The sequence below is a fragment of the Rhinopithecus roxellana genome, chromosome 16 (genome assembly GCF_007565055.1).
Source record: "Rhinopithecus roxellana isolate Shanxi Qingling chromosome 16, ASM756505v1, whole genome shotgun sequence".
NCBI classification, from domain to species: domain Eukaryota; kingdom Metazoa; phylum Chordata; class Mammalia; order Primates; family Cercopithecidae; genus Rhinopithecus; species Rhinopithecus roxellana.
The window spans coordinates 95,819,879-95,841,219 of NC_044564.1; the positions used below are offsets into that span (position 1 = coordinate 95,819,879).

At 45.9% G+C, this 21,341-nt stretch overlaps 1 protein-coding gene across 3 annotated transcripts in view; it reads left to right on the plus strand.

The window, feature by feature from the left end:
- The first annotated feature begins 69 nt into the window (after positions 1-69).
- Positions 70-21,341, plus strand: part of MORN5 (MORN repeat containing 5) — a 40,783-nt gene continuing 19,511 nt past the window's right edge. The window contains exons 1-4 of one of the 3 annotated variants that reach the window (XM_010355383.1): positions 70-175; positions 7,398-7,545; positions 10,328-10,439; positions 15,519-15,650. In XM_010355383.1, coding sequence (XP_010353685.1) covers positions 129-175; positions 7,398-7,545; positions 10,328-10,439; positions 15,519-15,650 — 439 coding nt within the window. In that variant the 5' untranslated portion in view covers positions 70-128. Of the gene's footprint in view, positions 176-7,397; positions 7,546-10,327; positions 10,440-15,518; positions 15,740-21,341 lie in introns of those variants that run through there. The other 2 variants (XM_010355381.1, XM_010355384.2) reach the window with 2 other exon arrangements.

Consider the following 21,341-nt stretch of genomic DNA (forward strand, 5'->3'; position numbering starts at 1 on the left):
CCAAGAAGCTTGCCGCCTCCAGGGGGCGGGGCTTCGATTCGGCTCCGCCCACCCCTCCAGGGTGTCATAGTGATGCCGTATCCACTGAGACTCCGGATCCTAACAGCTGGAAGCTAAAAACAGGCGCCATGGAGTACACAGGGAGCAAATATATCGGGGAATATGTAGATGGGAGGTAAGGGGCTCATTTGATTCACTTACTATACCTTGAATAGCTGTGACTGGAAAAAGACGGCTGTCTTTTTGCTTCTGCGAAACACCTTGTGCCGGGCACTTTCACAAACTTGCCAGAGTAATTTTCTCAAGGACCATATCTAATAAGCAGCAAAGCTGAGATGCATTCATTCCATATATACTTATATGTGTGTGTGCATTCACTGTGTGTGCGTGTGTGCGTGTTTGCTATCTGCCAGTTTTAGACATAGGAATAAGAATATTTAAAATGTCAAGATCCTTGCTCTTATGGAGTTTATAATCCAGTTGGAAATGTATTGCCAATAAACAAATACGTGATAAAATAATTACAGATAGTGGTAAATGCTATGAAAGCAAACACGAAGATTAGGGAAGAGAGACTGTGGCTAATCTGAATCGAGACGGTCGCTTCCCTCCAGGAGTTCACAATCTAGAGATTATTATAGAGGACTATATACACAAATCACTGTAGTGGACTAGTAGTAAAAAGCAATTCAACAGTTTTTTTCCCCTTCCTTCCTTCCTTCCTTCTTTCCTTCCTTCCTTCCCTCCTTCCCTCCTTTCCTCCCTCCCTCCCTCCCTCCTTCCTTTCTCTCTCTCTCTCTCTCTCTCTCGTTTTTGTGTGTTTTTTTTTTTTTCAGACAAGATCTCGCTCTGTTGCCCTGGCTGGAGTGCAGTGGCCTGTTCACTGCTTACTGCAGCCTCGATCCCCTAGACTCAAACAATCTTCCCGCCTCAGCCTCCCAAGTAGCTGGGACTATGGGTGTGCACCACTACCCCAGCTAATTTTTCAATGCCTTTTGTAGAGATGGCGTCTTGCTATGTTGTCCAAGCTGGTCTCGTACTCCTGGGCTCAAGTAATCCTCTTGCATGAGCCACTGTGCCCAGCAATTCAACAATGTTGAGTGGCTACCAAGTACCAGGCCCTGGAATTGACTCTGGGCACAATCCCTGTCCTCAGAAAGTTCATTCAAACATGATGGGACATAGACATAACAGATAACTGTGATTCAGTGTGGTAAGAGCTGTGGTAGAGAGAAGCAGAGGAAACACAGAGGTGGCCACTCTTTCTTGCCAGCCACCCTGGATGAAGAAAGTGGAATCTCTGTTTTTATAGCTGAGGAAACCAAGGCTGGACGACATGAAGTGGTTTGCCAAACTAGTGCTAGTTGTGGGGACTGTGAAGCACTCCCACCTTGGGACCCCGTATTCACAAGTTGGTGGAATTCCAGGGCATTTTGAATTAATAGGAAAGAGGGATCTGTGATCTGGGCAGGGATAGGAGATAGATTCCTAGAGAAGGTGGTAGGAATGCTATGGGATGCTATCTCTAATCCTTACATCAGTCTTTCAAGGAAGATGTTATTATCTTTCCAGGTAAGAAAGGTGACCTTTACAGGGCTTGAGACACTTATCCTACTCAGCAGGTAAGTGGCAGAGATGCCTTGGTGTGTACCCTCTCTCACTACTCAGTGAGATAGTTCAGGCTGACCTTGCAAATAAAGGAACAGAAGTTAAGAGAAGCAAAATGACTTGCCCACCATTATGGATACACAGCTAGGAAGTAATGGAGTCAGGATTTGAACCCAATCCTCTGTACAAACTACATTCTTACTTTTCACAAGGCCCTGCTACAGTGAAGGTGGTAGAATTTTGGCAGATAGAGATGGGGTATTGGGCATTTTAGGCACAAAAAGTTGAGAAACTCCATTAATTTTCAATGAGCTGTGTATGTGTGAGAGAGAAACACACAGACAAGGCAAAAGAAGGAAGGCTTTCAACCATTTGCCTTTGGCCTTCTGTGCATTTTCATTGGGTATGTCGAGTCAGCCATTTCCATGCTTTTGTCCCTAGGAATTTGGGTTTTGCTTGAGGTTGTTTGGTACCTCTGTAACCACGAAAGGGATTTCCAGACCTGAACAGGGCTTCCCAACTTCCCATAACTAGCAAGAAGTCAGCAGTTTTTCACTTGTTATACTTCTTTTCATAAGTGGAACATGTGTTTTCTGTGTTGATTTTGTATTTTTAACAACAGTTAACTAGAGTTCTATTGGGGGTGTCTCAAATTTCAGCATGTAACGAGAGAGACAACATAGTAGAGGTAAAAGGGTTTCAGCATCAGACAGGTCTGGGCTCAAGTCTGCCACTTGCTTGTTGTACGCTTAATTAACCATCCATACCTCAGTTTCCTCATCTGTAAAATGGGAAAGCAATGCACATTCAGCAGTAGTATTCCAAAGAATAAGTAATGATCATATATGGATGTTATTTACATATGGTAGATACTCAATAGATTTTTTTTAATTTAGGGAGGGATATTTTCCTCCTTGGAGTTTAAATGAATATAGTAACTTCTCTATACAGTAGGAAGTTCATATTTAACGTTTGGTTTAAAAAGTTTATGTAGACTCTCCACGGCTGATAGGAACATCAAATGGTACGACTGCTTTGGAAAAGTTTGGCAGTTTCTTAAAAAGTTAAACAGCCATTCCACTCATAAGTATTTACCCCAGAAATGAAAGTGTATATCTATACAAAGACATGTATACAAGTACTCATAGCAGCCTTATTTATAATAACCAAAACTAGAAACAAACCCAAACGTCATCAACAGAGGAATGAAGAAACTAACTGTGATATATCCATTCATTGGAATACTACTCAGCAATAAAAAAGAGTGAACTACTGGTACACAGAACAACATGAATGAATCTCAAAAAGTTATGTTAAGTGAAAGAAGCCAGATAGAAGAAGAGTAGATACTGTATGATTCCATTTATGTAAAATTCTAGAAAATGCAAATCTATGGTGACAGAAGGTAGATCAGTAGTCACCTAGAGATGAGGATTGTGGGCAGGGGCAAAGAGGAAGTGTTATGGAAAGAAACTTTTGTGGGGAATAGATATGTTGTCTTGATTGTGATGATGGTTTCCCAGGTGATGTCAAAACGTATCAAATTGTACACTTTAAATATGTGGCTTATTGTATGTCAATTACACTTTAATAAATCTACTTTTAAAAAATCTTAAAAGAGACATGATTTCCCTGTACCACGTGTGAGTATTTAAAAAATAAAAAGTTAATGTAGGATCTGTCTGACCTCAATATTATGGTTTCTTTGGAGTAGTTGCACAATTGAGTTCTAGATAACTCCACTCCAAAGCACCACAAGGTAAGTGCCAGAAGACACCTACAGACACAGGGGAGGAAGGGATGCCCATAGCATTTGTGTAGCAACTACTGTGCTCTGGGTGGCTTTGCCTGCATTTTCTCTTCACAGATACTCTTTGAGATAGATATCATTATCCTATTTTACAGATGGGAAAAGTAAGGCTCAGAGTAATTACATAACTTGCCCAAAGTTACCCAGTTAGCACTTGGCAAAGCAGGTATTAAAACCCAGGTCTATCAGACTCTAAAGCCCATGTGCCTTCTTTCTTTCTTTTTTTTTTTTTTTTTTTTTGAGACAGAGTCTCGCTCTGTTGCCCAGGCTGGAGTGCAGTGGCCGGATCTCAGCTCACTGCAAGCTCGGCCTCCCGGGTTTACGCCATTCTCCTGCCTCAGCCTCCCGAGTAGCTGGGACTACAGGTACCTGCCACCTCGCTCGGCTAGTTTTTTGTATTTTTTGGTAGAGATGGGGTTTCACCGTGTTACCCAGGATGGTCTCGATCTCCTGACCTTGTGATCCGCCTGTCTCGGCCTCCCAAAGTACTGGGATTACAGGCTTGAGCCACTGCGCCCGGCCTGCCCATGTGCTTTCTACAATAGAGCTCTGCTGCTGGGGCCCTTCAGAAGACACATACAGTTGGAGCCATCCTTAAAGGCTTCATGGAAGAGATGATATTTGAAATGGGCCTTAAAGTTTGGGTAGGATTTAGGTGGTTGGGGATGCAAGGTGAAGAATGTTTCTAGGCAGAGGGAACAGCATGAGTAATAGCCAGAGGGCACGTATGGAGTAGAGCTGGCAGTTCAGTTTGGCAGGAGAGTGGGTTGTGCTCAGAGGAGTTATGAGAGGGGAAGCTGGACAGGAGGTCTGTGCTCTGGCAAAGAAATTTCAATATTGTGCACAATTCTGGTGGTGGAGGAACCACTGATAGATCCTGGTAGGGCCAAGTATCAGGAAATAAAACTTATTTCATCTCTGTATCTCTCCTCATAATGCATATGTGTGGTAGGGACTCAGTAAATGTTGGCAGAATGAATGAAGGAGATGATAGCTTTTGAGTTTTTTTTTTTTTTTTTTTTTTGAGACAGGGTCTCACTCTGGAGTGCTCTGGCTGGAGTGCAGTGGTGCAGTCTTGGCTCACTTCCATGTCCACCCCACCGGACTCAAGCAGTCCTCCCACCTCAGCCTCCCCAGTAGCTGGGACCACAGATATGCACCACTATGCCCAGCTAATTGATAGGTATTTGAGATCTGGTAATCATATCCTTATTATGATTTGAAGTCTTCACTATAAAGTGGTTTTTTTTTCTTCTTTTTAACTTACTTTGAATTTAGAAGGCAGGCTTTTCACCTTGAATGAATTTTTTTAAATGGAAGAGAAGGAGGGAGAAAGGAAGGGAAAGAGAGAGGGAAGGAGAAAAAGAACGAGGAGAAGAAGGAGGGAGAGGGGGGAGGGAAGCACGAAAAGCGAAGATGGGGAGATCAGCTCAGAGCTCACTGCAGTTGTCCCACTAAGAGGCGGCAGAGCCCTGGGCCAAGGTAGAAGCAGTGAAGCTGTAGGAAAGAGATAAATGTCGGAGAGGTTTGGGGATTTTACTGCCAGGAGTTCGCAGCTGATTGGCTCCAGTCCTGTACAGAGATGGCTTACAGCCCCAGCCCAGGGCCCAGCTCCTGGCCTTGAACCAGAGGATTCTGACACCATTCATGGAAATGGAGAACTCTAAGAAGGTGCTGCTTAGGGGAGGAGGAGATGAGTTCTGTTTTAGGCGAGTTGGAGATGTCTGTGAGAGGTCTGAACAGTGATGTCCAGTTTGAGGTAAGAAAAGGGGTGGGGTCTAACCTCAGAGAAGGGTGTAGAACTTGCATATGGAGATGGTGCTTAGAAATGACAGATGTGAGCTCAAGCAACGCATAGAGGAGGGAAGGAGAAGAGGAGTTCTCCCTTCCCCCCATGTCTTGCACTAGAATAAAAGTGAAATAGTTTTCAAGTTCCTGCTCTATGCTGGGCATTCTGCTGTAGTTTCACATCCATCATCTCACTCAGTTATCTCAACAACTTTGTCATCCACTCTGTTCACTCACTGCTCTTTCTGTTTCCTTCATTCTTTACTCAGGAGAGGTTTATGAAGCACCTGCTTAGTGGTTCTAGGAGTTGAGGATACCAAGGTCTTCCTTTAAAGAAGCTTTAGTTGGCCGGGCGCGGTGGCTCAAGCCTGTAATCCCAGCACTTTGGGAGGCCGAGACGGGCGGATCACGAGGTCAGGAGATCGAGACCATCCTGGCTAACACGGTGAAACCCCGTCTCTACTAAAAAATACAAAAAACTAGCCGGGCGACGAGGCGGGCGCCTGTAGTCCCAACTACTCGGGAGGCTGAGACAGGAGAATGGCGTGAACCCGGCAGGCGGAGCTTGCAGTGAGCTGAGAGCCGGCCACTGCACTCCAGCCTTGGTGGCAGAGCAAGACTCCGTCTCAAAAAAAAAAAAAAAAAAAAAAAAAAAAAAAAAAAAAATAAAGAAGCTTTAGTTAAATACAGGAGATAAGATATCTAATTACAAAACAAGATAGAAAGTGTTACGCATCCCAACAGAGGTACTAGCAAAAGTCTAAAGAAGGTCAGAGTTAGGAGAGGAGCCTTTAGCTTGTTGGGAGGAATGGAGAAGGAAGGAATGAAAGCATATTTATTAAGTACTCACTATATGTCAGGCCCTTTACTAGGAAAATTATTATATGTTATCTGGATTAATTGCAGCCATTTCACCCATAAAGAACTGGACAGCCCAGTGCAGTGGCTCACACCTGTAATCCCAACATTTTGGGAGGCTGAGGCAGGAGGATCACTTGAGCTCAGGAGTTCTAGATCAGCCTGGGCAACATAGGGAAACCCCGTCTCTACAAAAAGAAAGAAAAAAAAATTAAATCAGCCGGGCATGGTGGGGCAGCCTGTGGTCCCAACTACTTGGGAGGCTGAGGTGGGAGGATCACTTGAGTTCAGGAGATTGAGGCTGCATTGAGCCATGATCACACCACTGTACTCCAGCCTGGGAGATAGAATGAGAAGTGGTCTTGGAAAAAAACAAAAAACAAAACAAAGAAGCTAGTCAACTGGTCAAGTTGGTGTCACTGCCTTGTTCTCCTGTATAAGCCTGTCTTCCTCCAGCACAGCACTTATCACACATTGTATAATTGCTCAATTGTGTCCCCCACTAGACTGTGAGCCCCCCAAGGATAGGGACTGCATTTGCCTTGATCACTGGTAAATCTGTGTTGTATTCAGCAGGTTGGACCATCAGCATAGTCCCTGACAAAATGTAGGTGCTCTGTAAATATCTGTTTGGAAGGAAAGAAGGAAGGGAAGGAAGGGAGGGAGGCACAAGGAAAGAGGTTTGGGAAAGTATCTGTATTAGTCTGTTCTCATGCTGCTGTAAGGACATAACCCAAGACTGGGTAATCTATAAAGGATAGAGGCTTAATGGACTCACAGTTCCACATGGCTGGGAAGGCCTCACCATCATGGTGGAGGCAAAGGGGGAACAAAGGCACATCTTACATGGCAGCAGGCCAGAGAGCATGTTCAGGGGAATTGCCCTTTATAAAACCATCAGATTTCATGAGATTTGTTCACTTTCACGAAACAGCATGGGAAAAACCCACCCCCATGATTCAGTTACCTCCCACTGGGTCCCTCCCAGGACATGTGGGGATTATGGGAGCTACAATTCCAGATGAGATTTGGGCGGGGACACAGCCAAACAATATCAGTATCCAAGATAATATATATATATATATGTGGTAAGATTCAGGAAGCAGTGTGAACTCCAAGGTGAGAGTGAGCCTCTAGGTGAAGGGGAGAATGAACAGAGCAAACTGCATTCCCCTCTTTTCATTTTTGAGCTTTTGGGGGAAACAAAATAAAAATTTTGTTTTCAGCAGAGTACGAGAATGCTGAGAATGGGGTTCCTGCTCACTCTGTCGCCTGCCAGCTCTGACCCTCCAGCTGTCACATGGGGCTCAGTGATTTCCCTGTGTCTTTACAGGATGGAGGGCAAAGCCAAGTACATCCTCCCTACTGAAACAATATATGTTGGGGAAATGAAGGACGGTGTGTTTCATGGCGAAGGAACTCTGTACTTCCCCAGTGGGAGCCAATACGACGCCGTTTGGGAAAATGGATTGGCCATAAAGGTGATCAGCCCGGGGGGCAGGTGCTGTGGAGGAGAGATCCTCGGGCAAGAAGAGCCTCACCCTGTGGCGCCCCATCTACCCTGTCTGGTGCCCACCTTCCATTCCCTCTTCTCTTTGTTTCTCCCTCTCTCCCCCTCTCCCCCGACTTTTTATTTTATTTATTTATTTATTTATTTTTGAGATGGAGTCTCACTCTGTCGCCAGGCTGGTGTGCAGTGGCACAATGCTCACTGCAACCTCCGCCTCCCGAGTTCAAGCGATTCTCTTGCCTCAGCCTCTCAAGTAGCTGGGACTACATGTGTGTGCCACCACGCCCAGCTAATTTTTGTATTTTTAGTAGAGACAGGGTTTTACCATGTTTGCCAGGATGGTCTCAATCTCTTGATCTTGTGATCCACCCGCTTCAGCCTCCCAAAGTGCTGGGATTACAGGTGCGAGCCACTGCACCCACCTGGCATTTTTTTTTTTTTTTAAACGAGTCTCACTCTGTTGCCCAGGCTGGAGTGCAGTGGTGTAATCTCAGCTCACCACAACCTCTGCCTCCTGGGTTCAAACTATTCTCTTGCCTAGGCCTCCTGAGTAGCTAGGATTACAGGCGTGTGCCAGCATGCCCGGCTAATTTCTCCCTGCTTCTGGATCTCCCAGTGCCCTAGAATCCTCTCCTTCTAGATCTGGAAGGATTTGTGGAGAGGCTATGATGAATTTGCATCTGCTACGCCACTTATTGCCTGATCTTGGGCCCATGACTTCACCTCCCTGAGAGTTCTTCACCTATCAACTCGGGACAGTAGTTGCATTAGTTATCTATTGGTACTATAACAGGTTACCACAAATTTAGTCTGAAATCAGCACAAATGTATTATCTTACAGTTCTGGAGCTCAGAAGTCTGAAATAGGTCAGCAAGCCTGCATTCTGTCCAGAGGGTCTGTGGGAAAACCTGTTTCCTTGCCTTTTCCAGCTTCTAGAGGCTGCCTACATTCCTTGGCTCATGGCCATGCATCACTCCAACCTCTGCTTTCATCATCACATCACACTTCATCCCTTTGCTTTCATCATCATCTCGTCTTCTCTCACCCTGGCCTTACTATTTCCCTCTCATAGGAACCTTGCAATTATATTTGGCACACCCAGATAATCCAAATAATCTTCCCACTTCAGGATCCTTCATTTAATTGCATCTGCAAAATATCTCTTGCCATGTAAGGTAGCATATTCACAGGTTGCAGCAGACAGGGACATCTTTGGGGGACCATTATTCAGCCTACCACAATAGTACAAGGCACCTCCTAGGATGATCATAAGAGTAAATGAGGCGATATATATATGAACACTTTGCTAAGTTCCCAGCATACAGGAGGCACTCAATAAGTGTTAGCTCTTACTACCACCATCACTGCTGCTATCATTATAACCTACCTAATCCAAGGTTTCTTACCCTGGTATTTGTGGGTCATGAATAGAATTCAGGGAGTCACTGAAACCTCTTGATTTATATACAGAAGTTTCTGTGTAACGGGGACTAAGTTTTTTTCCAGGAAAAGCATCTATAGCTTTCATCAGTTTCACTAAGAGCGTGTTGGGGCCTGACTCATGACCTAAAAAATGTTAAGATTTCTTAACCTTGTTTTATAGCTTGGAGAATCTAAGCCCCAGGAAGGGGATGTGACTTACCCGAGGTCACACAGTGAATTAATAGTATCATTGGAATTTCCACCCGTGTTTCCTGATGCCCAGGCCAATGCAATTTCTACATCCTGAGGCTTTCTTTAGCAGTAAGGCAGCAAAGGCAGAACATATGTGTTTGGACAAAGGGCCATGGCTGATGGCTCTGACCTTTCCAGCTATAATAATAATAAAAGAATAATAACATTTATTGAGTACTTACTTTGTGTCAGTGTGTCAGTCAGTGTTCTTCAGAGACACAAAACCAGTAGGATATACAGAGATGTATGGAAAGAGATTTACATTAGGGATTGGCTCACAAGATTATGGAGGCTAAGAAGCCTCCCAATCTTCCCTCTGCAACCTGGAGGCCCAGGAAAGCTGTTAGTGTAGTTCCAGTCAAAACCCAAGGGCCTCAACCAGGGGGGTCAATGGTGTAAGTCCCATTCAGAGTTCAAAGGCCCGAGAACCGGGAATGCTGATGTCCAAGGGCAAAGAAGATGGATGTCCCAGCACAAGCAGAGACAGCGAACTGATGCTTCTCTGCCTTTTTGTTCTATCCAGGCCCTCAACGGATTGTATCATGCCCACCCACTTTGGTGAGGGTAGAACTTCTTTGCTCAGTCCACCAATTAAAATGTGAATTGCTTCTAGAAACACCCTCATGGACACACCCAGAAATGTTTTACCAGCTATCTAGGCATCCCTTTCCCTTAACCCAGTCAAGTTGTCTCACAAAATCAACCATCACAGCCAGGCACTGTGCTAAATGCTTCACGTGTGCTATCTCATTGAATTTTCAATCAACCCTATGTCATGTATAACATCATTAACTTAATTTTACAAATGAAGAAATGAAGGGCCAGAGAGAGTGGGTCATCTGCCCAAGTTCATCTGCCCAAGTTCATCTGCCAAAGTGAGTTCACCTACTTTGAGTGGCAGGGACACGGCTCAGCACTTATACCCATTCCCTCTCATCATCACAACCATAATAATTGTGATCGTTACCATTTCTTTACTGTAGCCATCAGAAAGCCTCCCACTTCCCTTGACATCTGAACCTCTTGGCCAAAAGCCTTCAGCTTCCTCAGATGCACATGTGCGCTCCTTGTCTTCCAGGGCACATATACCTTTGCAGACGGGCTGCACTATGATGAGAAGAACTGGCATTACTGCGACGGCTATGATCGGAGGTTTTACACAGAGATCCTCAATGGCTTGAAGCCTGCAGGTACCCAGGCATCCACTCTTTCCTTGATACCCCAAACTGAGAGGGAAACTAAGACGGTTTCAGATAAGTGCACTGAGGCCTAATGAAGTAACTTAAAGGGGAAAAGGAACTGAGCAGCTGCAGAAGAATACAAAAAAGCCAGGTCCTGGAGCCAGGACGGCCAGTCCTCATATCTCAACTCCACTATGCTAGTCAGAGGACCATGGGCAAGGGGCTTTACCCACTGTGCCTCAGTTTCTTCCCTTCAAAATGGAGTCAATCAGCTGGGTGCGGTGGCTCATGCCTGTAATTCCAGCACTTTGGGAGGCCAAGGCGGGTGGATCACTTGAGGTCAGGACTTCCAGACCATCCTGGCCAACATGGTGAATCCCCGTCTCTACTAAAAATACAAAAACTAGCCGGGTGTGGTGGTGTGCCTGTAATCCCAGCTACTCCAGAGGCTGAGGCATGAGAATCGTTTGAACTCAGGAGGTGGAGGTTGGAGTGAGCTGAGATCATGCCACTGCACTCCAGCCTGGGCAACAGAGTGAGACTGTGGTCTCAGAAAAAAAAAAAAAAAAAAAAAAAAAATCAAAATGGGGTCAATAGCATCATCTACCTCCCAAGATTGTTGTAAATAAGATAATTCATGTCAGGTGTTTAGAACAGTGCCTTGAATGCATATGGGTACATGGTACATGTCAGCTGTTCTTATTTGTAGTACCTCCTATAACACTAAAATTTTGTAAATATTTTAAAAAGAAAGAGTTAAGGGCAAAAGCAGTACTGACAGAGCATGTGCTTTGTGTATCAGGTGCTGAGGGAGGCTGTCTGTAATCCCTGTCTCCCTAATGTCCAGATGATCCTGCCCAGTCAGCCTTCCTAGTCCCATGTCACTCCAAGTTGAGGCTGTGGAGTTCAGACATGGTTCCCTGTGGCAGAGCTCACACTGGAGGCCCAGACTTCCTCTCTGAGGTCCTCTGTATCATGCTCCCTCCCTGCCAAAACCGTGTTTCATCACGGAGGGCTACATTTGTACTACAAGTCTGGATTCAAAGAGTGGCACCTTAAAAGGCTCATCTGAGTGTTTTTGAGATGTGTTCCAGGTCAGATGAGCCTCAAGACGGGTAGGGGAGGGATAGCATTAGGAGAAATACCTAATGTCGATGACGAGTTGATGGGTGCAGCAAACCACCATGGCACGTGTATACCTATGTAACAAACCTGCACATTCTGCACATGTACCCCAGAACTTAAAGTATAATAAAAAATAAATAAATAATTAAAAAAATTTAAAAAGAAGAGTGTAGTTTTTGGCACAGCAGAGATAATATATCCAAAATGACAGATGGGGAAACAACTCTGTATACTATAAAAACAATCCCAACTTAGGTTATGAGAGACCATGAGCTGTGGTTGATAGAGCACGGAGCCAGAAATTGTGGGTTTGAGTCCTAGCATTTCCTGTCTATAGCTACATGAGACTGCACAAGTCAACCTCCATCAGGGCAGAAGCCTCCAGGAAGCACCCAGGCCCTGGAATCAGGCCGACCTGAGCTCAAACCCCCATCTCCTTCCCTTCCCAGCTTCATGACCTTGGATCAGTTAGTTGACTGGGTGAGCCGCCTTCTCTCCCTTTGCCCTCCTGACACTTACTCTGCTATTTTCCTTCTATCCCCAGGCTTTGCCAGTGCCTCCTCAATTTCACCCCACCCCCAGTTATTCATGCTGAGGTTCCCGGGGCTCTCTGGCTTAGGCACTTTCTGTTATCATTCTATATGCTCTTCCTGAACAAGTTGATATACTTCTAAGCCTTCAACTACCATCAGCTTCTAAATTGAAATCAGAATCTCTGAGCCTAAGATCCCTGCATCAAGCTTGACTGACACCTATCTTGGTCATTCCCCAAATTGTCTGCACTGAATTCATTGTCACCCCTGCTGTGATGGCTGCCTCACTGAATGTCATGCCCATCCACCTAGGTAAGCCTAATCCTCCCTTCCCCTGCCCCCTAAGTGCAATAGTCCTATGGATTTTACCTCTGAAATATATTCTTTCATTTGTTTAGTCAACAAATATTTACTGAGTATTTCCACGTGCCAGGCAGCATTTTCTTCATCCTCTTTGCCACTGCCCTGTTCCAGCCCTCCATCATCTCTCCCCTTGATGACCTGACTTCCAGAGATCCCCACTTGGCCATTCTTGAGGTCATTCTCCTTTCTGCAGCAGTCACTTCCATCTTTCTTTCTTTCTTTCTTTCTTTTTTTTTTTTTTTTTTTTTTGAGACAGAGTCTTGCTCTGTTGCCCAGGCTGGAGTGCAGTGGTGTGATCATAACTCACCGTAACTTTGAACTCCTGGGCTCAAGCGATCCTCCTGCGAAGTGATCTGGTCTCCTAAGCAGCTGGAACTACAGGCATGCACCACCACTCCTGGTCAATTTTTATTTTTTTTAAGTTTCTTGTAGAGATGGGTCCTGCCATGTTGCCCAGGCTCATCTAGAACTCCTGGCCTCAAGCAACCCTCCCTCCTTAACTTGGGATTACAGGCGTGAGCCACCATGCCCAGCCACTTACATCTTTTAAAGTGTGAATCTGATTGCCCCCATCCCCCAACCCTTGAGTGCTCCCTATACCCTCAAGATAAGGTTTCAAATTCTCAGAAACAGTGACATTCTCTGGCTACTGCTCATGTCCCAGCCCCTTCCTGGGCTACCCACTCTTCTCGGTTTTTCTCTCTCCCCTCTTGCCATACTTGCTTTCTCTCTATTTCTCAAGGAGACCACACTTTTCCGCCATTCTCTCTGCCTGGAATACTTTAACCCTCTTACTTCACCCAAATAACTCCTTCCCGTCCTTCACATCTCAGCTCAATGTCCTGAAGCTGGGACCCCCTTCCCTCAATTCCCACACTAGGTAAGGTCTCCCTGTGGCATATCACAGAGCAGCCATGATCTCCCCCCAGGGCTTGGATCTTGAGTGTTCAGCTCCTCTTCCCAAGCTGTGAGCAACATGAGGGCAGGGCCCTAGCACATTGTCTGACATACAGTGGGTACTCGTTAAAGAGTTATTGTCGCCGGGCGCGGTGGCTCAAGCCTGTAATCCCAGCACTTTGGGAGGCCGAGACGGGCGGATCGCGAGGTCAGGAGATCGAGACCATCCTGGCTAACACGGTGAAACCCCGTCTCTACTAAAAAGATACAAAAAACTAGCCGGGCGACGAGGCGGGGGCCTGTAGTCCCAACTACTCGGGAGGCTGAGACAGGAGAATGGCGTGAACCCGGGAGGCGGAGCTTGCAGTGAGCTGAGAGCCGGCCACTGCACTCCAGCCTTGGTGGCAGAGCAAGACTCCGTCTCAAAAAAAAAAAAAAAAAAAAAAAAAAAAAAGAGTTATTGTCAAACAGGGATAATGATATTGACATCACAGTGCAGGGTGAAGTATGTGCTTAGGGGAGTTAAGGCAATGACATTAAGAAACATTTCCTAAGTTCCTACTGTATGTCAGACACTGGCTGGCCCCAGGGAGACCAGAGCTGAGAGGACATCGTCTCTCCCTTCAAAGAGCTGCCAGTCTAGCTGCAGCTTGAGAACCTTGCAAATCACTCCTCCCCAATTACTTATGATGGGAGGCCTGGACTTTGCCATGGGCTCTTTACCCCATTTAAGGCTGTAGGCAAAAAGCCCTCAGCCTTAGGCCTCAGCTCTCACACAGTGGCTGGTTTTGCGAAAGCTGAGCCTCTGCCAGTCTCATGGTGGTTTTTCCCAAACCTGCCTGGCTCTTCCCTTCTTCTCCAGTGACGCTCAGCAGAGAAGCTTGATTCTAAGTAGCTACTTCTTTCCCTTGTCGCTCCACACTTTGCCTCTTGGGGCTGGCATTGTTAGGGTAACTCGCCCTGCCTGCAAGGCAGGGTGAGGGTTAAAAGTGCCCCACAACCTCTTCAAGCATCTGTGAAGTAGGCATTGGCATGACGCTTCAGTGACAGAATGGCTGTAAAGTGCCTGACATGGAGTAAGTGCTCAGCAATCATTAGCCAGTACACATGGGGTTAGGGTTAGGGTCAGGGTCAATGTCAGGGTTAGTGTTAGGTATGTCATTAAGCAACACAAGAGTGCCTACTGTGTGCAAGACACTGATTTGTGGAAATGGTGCTTTGTACTCAGTGGGCATCCAGCTCTCAGTCTAGAGAACAAGGAATTATAGGAACTATAGTTAGAAGGAACCTGAGAAGTTATTTATTCCAACCTCTCCCTTTATTTGAGCCATGGCTTTTCAAGATACACACACATAGGGTGCATGACCTAAAAGGTGCACTCGATCTTCTTTCCCTCCCAGGGATCTCAGTGTCCCTGGTCCTGTGGCTGCACCTAGGCTTTCTCCTCCCTTGATGTTGGCAGCTGAACATACAGGTTCCAGAGTTAGACTGCTTCCTAGCAGATAACCCTGGGAAAGTTACTTTAACTTCTCTGAGCCTCAGTTTTCTTATCTGTAAAATTGAGCCACAGAGTTGCTCTCAGGATTAAATAAAATAGGAGCACAATGCCTGCCACATAATAAACATTGAATAAGTGGCAGCCACCTGGTAATTTTGGCAAAAGTCAAGGTTCTCCACCACCTGCCCCTTGTCCACCTGATCCATTTCTTTCCTGCTGTTCTCCTTCACATGTCCTCTGCTCTACAAGGTTTCGAGAGGAGGGCCTAAGGATCCATGCCTCTGGCCTCTGCCCACGCCTTGAATGCCACCCCTCTTCTAGACTGATGCTCTCCCATCTGTCTGCCAACTCCGACTTAACCTCAGGGTCTGTCTGACCTCAGAATCTGTGCCCTTTTTCATGGTATCCCAAGAAATGGAAAAGGATGGGGTCAAAGGAAGAAGAAGACAGAGGGTCTAGTTCCCAAGACTCTGTTCCCAAGAGCCACTTTCAGAAAGTTCCTTTGGGGCACTGTTTCTGCTGGGTTTGCTCCTTGCCCTGAGTAGGGGGTATTTAGTTCAACAGTGGAGCCAGATAGTCACATGAGCCACCAGCCACAAGCAGACCTTATGGGAACACTGGGTTTAGATTTGGCCTTGATGGTGAACTAATTGCCCATTATGTTCTTTCAAGGTATGGCTCAACTCACCAATATGGACCCACCTAGAAAAATCCCCAAGGGCTATTACGATTGTGGAGACGGCTTCTATAACCCCGTCACGAGGGTAATCAAGGACTACAGGAACCGCTTTCTGAGGAACGCAGGTAGGTTTCTTTCGACACTGCAGCACGTTTTCTCTTCATCCACATATAAGTATGTGCATCCGTATGTACAAATGTATGCACACACTTGATGAGAAAAAAGCTTTTGCTGATGAAAGACAAAAATTGATTACCTGGATGTTTTATCTTGTGGACTTCTCATGGCAAATCTGTACATAGTCCTAGAGGGAGGTAAAAGGACATTTGTGGTCTAGCTGTGATGGCACATAAATGTCACACTGAAAGGATTAAGGTACTTATTTTTGCATGGATTCCTTCGATTTTAATGGGCACCTACCATATGCTAGACACTCTGCTTGGTGTTGGGGAAAAGGCAGAGCAAAGCTGGACACAGCCCCCCTTCCTTGTGGAGCTTGCATTCTAAAGGTGGCAGAGTAGTACTATAAACAGTTAATTGCATCATGGAACAAACACAATGAAGGGCAAAACATGGTCCTGCAGGGAAGGGAAAGTAGGGGCCCCAGAGAGGTGGGACAGATGCTGTGGGAGCACAAAGAAGGGGTATCAAATCCCAAAGTGGTAAGTCAGAGAAGGTTTCAAGGAGGAAATGACTTCTAAGCTAAGACCTGAAGAATAACTGGGATTTGACCACAAGGCTTGGGGACAGGGTTTCCCAGCGAGAGGAAATGGCACAGGCAACAACCTAGAGGGCAGTGATCCCTTGAGGTCCAAGAAGGTTGGTTCATCTTTTAGTCAGGGGAGTAGGTACCTTGGAGGATCCAGAACCTCAGTTTGGTGAGTCAACACAAGGCCGATCAGACTGAGAAGAACCCATTTGCAGTGACCACACTCACAGGAGATCAATACACAAATAATAGGAACATTTTCCTTTAATGCAGTGATTCCTAACCTTACCCTTTTCTGAAGTCACACTCCCGCTAGGAATATCAAAAGATATGGACCCTCTTGCTAGAAAAATGTCCATGCATGCACACACACAAGCACACATGTGCACACATGTGCCCACACGTGCGCATGCACACACACACACATTTTGCAGATAGTCTTAAGGGATGGATGGTCCCTCTAAAGACCCAGGTCAAGAAACCTTGCTCTATAATGAGAAAGAAACTTCCAGGTAGACCAGACCATCTGTGCTGGTGGATGAGAGAATAGTCTTCCTATAGGGAAATTTACTCAGTAAGTCAGTGATGACCAGAAAGCTGCCTTGTGGGGCTAGAATAAGAGCAAGGAGAATTGTCAGCTGATCCTATGACTGGAATCCTGGAGCTAAGACGCCGCTAACCCACTGGATGCTACTGGAGGAACATGGCAAATGCTCACACTCCAAGTCCCCAGCTCACATTTCTTCAATGACTTCCCTTTTCCATTTGCACAATGCACTACTCTGTAGCATGCTAACTCTGCTGGGTGCTAATACATTTACCATGAAGTTTCTTAGTCAAATGAGATAGGGAGATGTTGCCCTAAACAATGCTAACCAGGCTTATTTACTGCAGAACTTCTCAGGGCCTTTAATATGCTAATATACTTTGTACTTTTCCTTCATGGCACTTATTTCAATGTAATTAAATGTAATTATTTGCTTAATATCTATCTCTCCCACTAGACTGTAAGATCCGTGTGAGAAGGAACTCTGTATTATCTTGTGTCAGTAAGAGTTCAGTTAGAAAAATGGAAAGAGGCCTGGCGTTGTGGCTCACGCCTGTAATCCCAACACTTTGGGACACCAAGGTGGGCAGATCACAAGGTCAGGAGTTTGAGACCACCTGGCCAACATAGTGAAACACCATCTCTACTAAAAATACAAAAAATTAGCTGGGCATGGTGGCGGGTGCCTGTAATCCCAGCTATTCAGGAGCCTGAGGCGGGAGAATAGCTTGAACCTGGGAGGCAGAGGTTGCAGTGAGCCAAGATCGCGCCACTCTACTCCAGCCCGGGTGACAGTGTGAGAATCTGTCTCAAAAAAAAAGAAAAAAGAAAAATGGAAAGAATTTAATATCAGGAAATTGGTGGCTACTAGGGAACTGGAAAAGCAAAGGAAGACATTGAGGTAACAGAGAAAGCAACTGCAGGATGCAGGTACCCCCTCAAGGACTGGGGACAATAGTAAAAGATTAGGTTGTGAGAACCTAGAAGGTCAACAGAGGGACCCCCAGGACCTGCAACCCAGACCCCTGAGCAGAGGCCAGCTGGGGCTGGCTCCTGGGAGCTCAGAGCAGGGCTCCTGCAGAGCTGGGACCCAGACCTCTGGCGGGACAGCACTGCCCAGTGGAGCCTCTGAAGAGAGAAATGAAGCTGATTCTAGGAGTGTGGAAAAAACTGGAAACTGGAAGTGAAATGACACCTGCTGCAATGACACTGGCATGAACAACAAAGACAACAGAAAGGAGGGGTGTCTTTGTCTGCCTGACAGCCCCTAACAAGGAGCTGGCTGGCAAAACTAATGTAATTTAAACAGTTCCAGTCCCACCGTTGCCAAGTTAAGCATAGAAGGGTCAGTTTGGAGCTGAGAGTCAGTGCCTTCTTTTTTTTAATTTTGAGATGGAGTTTCACTGTTTTTGCCCAGTCAGGAGTACAATGACGCGATCTTGGCTCCCTGCAACCTCCGCCTCCCAGGTTCAAGTGATTCTCCTGCCTCAGCCTCCCAAGTAGCTGGGATTACAGGCACCCACCACCATGCTCAGCTAATTTTTGTATTTTTAGTAGAGACAGGGTTTTGCCATGTTGTCCAGGCTGGTCTTGAACTCCTGACCTCAGGTGATCCATCCGCCTTGGCCTCCCAAAGTGCTGGAATTACCTGACATCGCACCTGGCTGGGTGTCAATAGCTTCTCACTGGCCCAGCCACCCCTTTTGTTGCTCAGCATCCACACACATTCTTCTACAGATACTAAGTCTTCTATACAACATTAACAAAAGTATGTTTTTTTTGTATAACAAGTTTCAATACATCCTCCATATTAACACAAGGCCCTCTCCCCTTCTCCCACAGAGGGCAGATACTGCACCCATTTTTTGAGTAAGGTTATTCCTTGACAGTTCTGCCTGAAGAGTCTATAACCTACAAGCTCCTGCCAATAATCCTTCTATAAAATAACAAGGATAAAAGAGGAAACAAAAGAAAAAATTAGTTAATAAAAACAAATATGCTAGCCAGGCATGGTGGCTTGTGCCTGTAACCTCAGCTACTTGGGAAGCTGAGGCAGGAGGATCTCTTGAGCTCAGGAGTTTGAGGGCAACCTGGGCAACACAGCAAGACCTTATCTCTTAAAACAAAACAAAACAGACCGAGTGCAGTGGATCACACCTGTTATCCTAGCACTTTAGGAGGCCAAGGCAGGTGGGTCACCTGAGATCAGGAGTTCAAGACCAGTCTAGCCAACATGGTTAAACCCCATCTTTACTAAAAATACAAAAATTAGCTGGGCATGGTGGTGCATGCCTGTAATCCCAGCTACTCAGGAGGCTGAGGCAAGAGAATTGCTTGAACCCAGGAGGCAGAGGTTGCAGTGAGCCGAGATCACACCACTGCACTCCAGCCTGGGTGATACAGCGAGACCCCCTCTCAAAACAAAACAAAACAAAATGTGTATATAGATGAATAAATAGAAAGATAGATGACATAGATACAGATATTCATACACATACAAGCAAGGAGAAAAAACTGTATCACTACTACAGTTCTCTTTCTGTAACTGGTCACAAGGCTGTAGGTAATATTTACAAATTCCTTCTTCCATTATTCATCCCAGGTTCCATTTGCCTTGAGCCCACCCTTCCACTGGTCTGGCTTTTTACCTAGTAGGGTAATCAAAACCTTCATTCTTTTTTTTTTTTTTTTTTTTTTTTTTTTTTTTTTTGAGATGGAGTCTCGCTCTGTAGCCCGGGCTGGAGTGCAGTGGCCGGATCTCAGCTCACTGCAAGCTCCGCCTCCCGGGTTTACGCCATTCTCCTGCCTCAGCCTCCCGAGTAACTGGGACTACAGGCGCCCGCCACATCACCCGGCTAGTTTTTTTGTATTTTTTTAGTAGAGACGGGGTTTCACTGTGTTAGCCAGGATGGTCTCGATCTCCTGACCTCGTGATCCACCCGTCTCAGCCTCCCAAAGTGCTGGGATTACAGGTTTAAGCCACCGCGCCCGGCCAAAACCTTCATTCTTGAAGGGTCCAAACCCTTAGTGGTCCTGCCTTTGTTGGTTATTAGTTGGTTGGGTTAGTTTTTTATGAACTTTTACTGTGGTCAGTGGAAGTACCAAGAGATGTCCTAGAGAACTACTGGGTTCCATACAGTGTTCCCTTTCTCCTAATGGATGGCAGCATTATCTTCTATACCCAGCCTTCTCTCAGGAGCCAGGAGAAACTGATGGTGACATAGATTATAACAGCATAGAGTTGCTGCCAGACAACTTAGTAGGGATACTTTACCCTGGAGGCCAGTAGGCCAGGGAGGTTCCTGGAAAAAGAAAGATCTACTCTGTAATCTAAAAAAGAACAGACAAATGCAGCAGGGTTGGTAAGAGTGTTTGAAGGCAGAGGAGACAGTATGTGCAAAAGGATTATAGTTGGGAGAAAACATGTCATAAATAGGGAGTTCCAACTAATTCAGGAGCATGAGCTAACAGTATGAAAGGAGACAAAGAGCAAGAGAGGAAGCCTGAAAGGTGGGCGGGGTGAGGGCAAAGGTTATGGCTGTCTTTCACCCTAAGGCAGTGGGGAGCAAGGGAAGGCTTTAGGCAGTTACTAACATAGTAACTCATTTGTTCTTTAGAAAGACTTCTTTGATTACATATAGAGAAGAGGCCAAAGGAGGTTAGATTAGGTAGGAGATCTTTCTGGTAAGATGACGGGAGAGAGGAGCATGTGAAGGACATGGGCTCAGGGTGATAGGGTAGGTGACCTGGGTTCCTGATCCTGGCCCCAGCTCTCAGGCTGCCTGCTGGATGACCCCTGGCCAATGCCTTCCCTCTCTGGGCCCCTTTCTCTTCATGGATAAAATGAGAGAGTTGAACTGGATAATGTCTAGGGCCCTTCCAACCTTAAGTAGGAGTCTATGATGGAGGAGAAAGGTAGCCAAGGAGTATTTTGGTCCTGATATTATAGGACAGATGAAGTTCGGAGTGTCCTGAAAACCACTAAAAAGGAGACTCTGTTTGTGGCCACCTAGTCATTACCCCTGACTCACTTCACCCTGTGAGGGACTGATTCAGGCTTCTGTCCCTCTTCTGTTGCATTCCAATCTACCCCCACAAACAGTGCTTCCTGTTGGCATCCTGAAGGCGCAGGCTGCTGGGCCTCTGGGCCTAAGATGGGTGACTGAGGCCATCCCAGAGTAAACACAGGGCCCTCAGCCACTGCTGTTATGAAGCATATGCCACCTGCATGGGTCAAAGCTGGGGATGCTTATTGTTCAGCAGGTCACGGGCTGGGCCACCAGCAGTAGAGTCACCTTTGCTGTGAGAATTTAAATCCATCCTTCCACGTATCAAAATTCTCTGAACATCTACTATGTGCCAGGCTTTGGGGTTCAGGGCAGGCAACATATTCTCTCTAACTATAGCTCTCAAACCTTCGACCCACAGTAAGGAATGTTTTACGTCATGACCCAGGATACACACAGGTGCACATGTGTGATGTATGTATCTTTGTACATGCAACATTCTATGATTTTTTTTTTATTTTTATTTTTTGGGATGGAGTCTCTGTCACCCAGG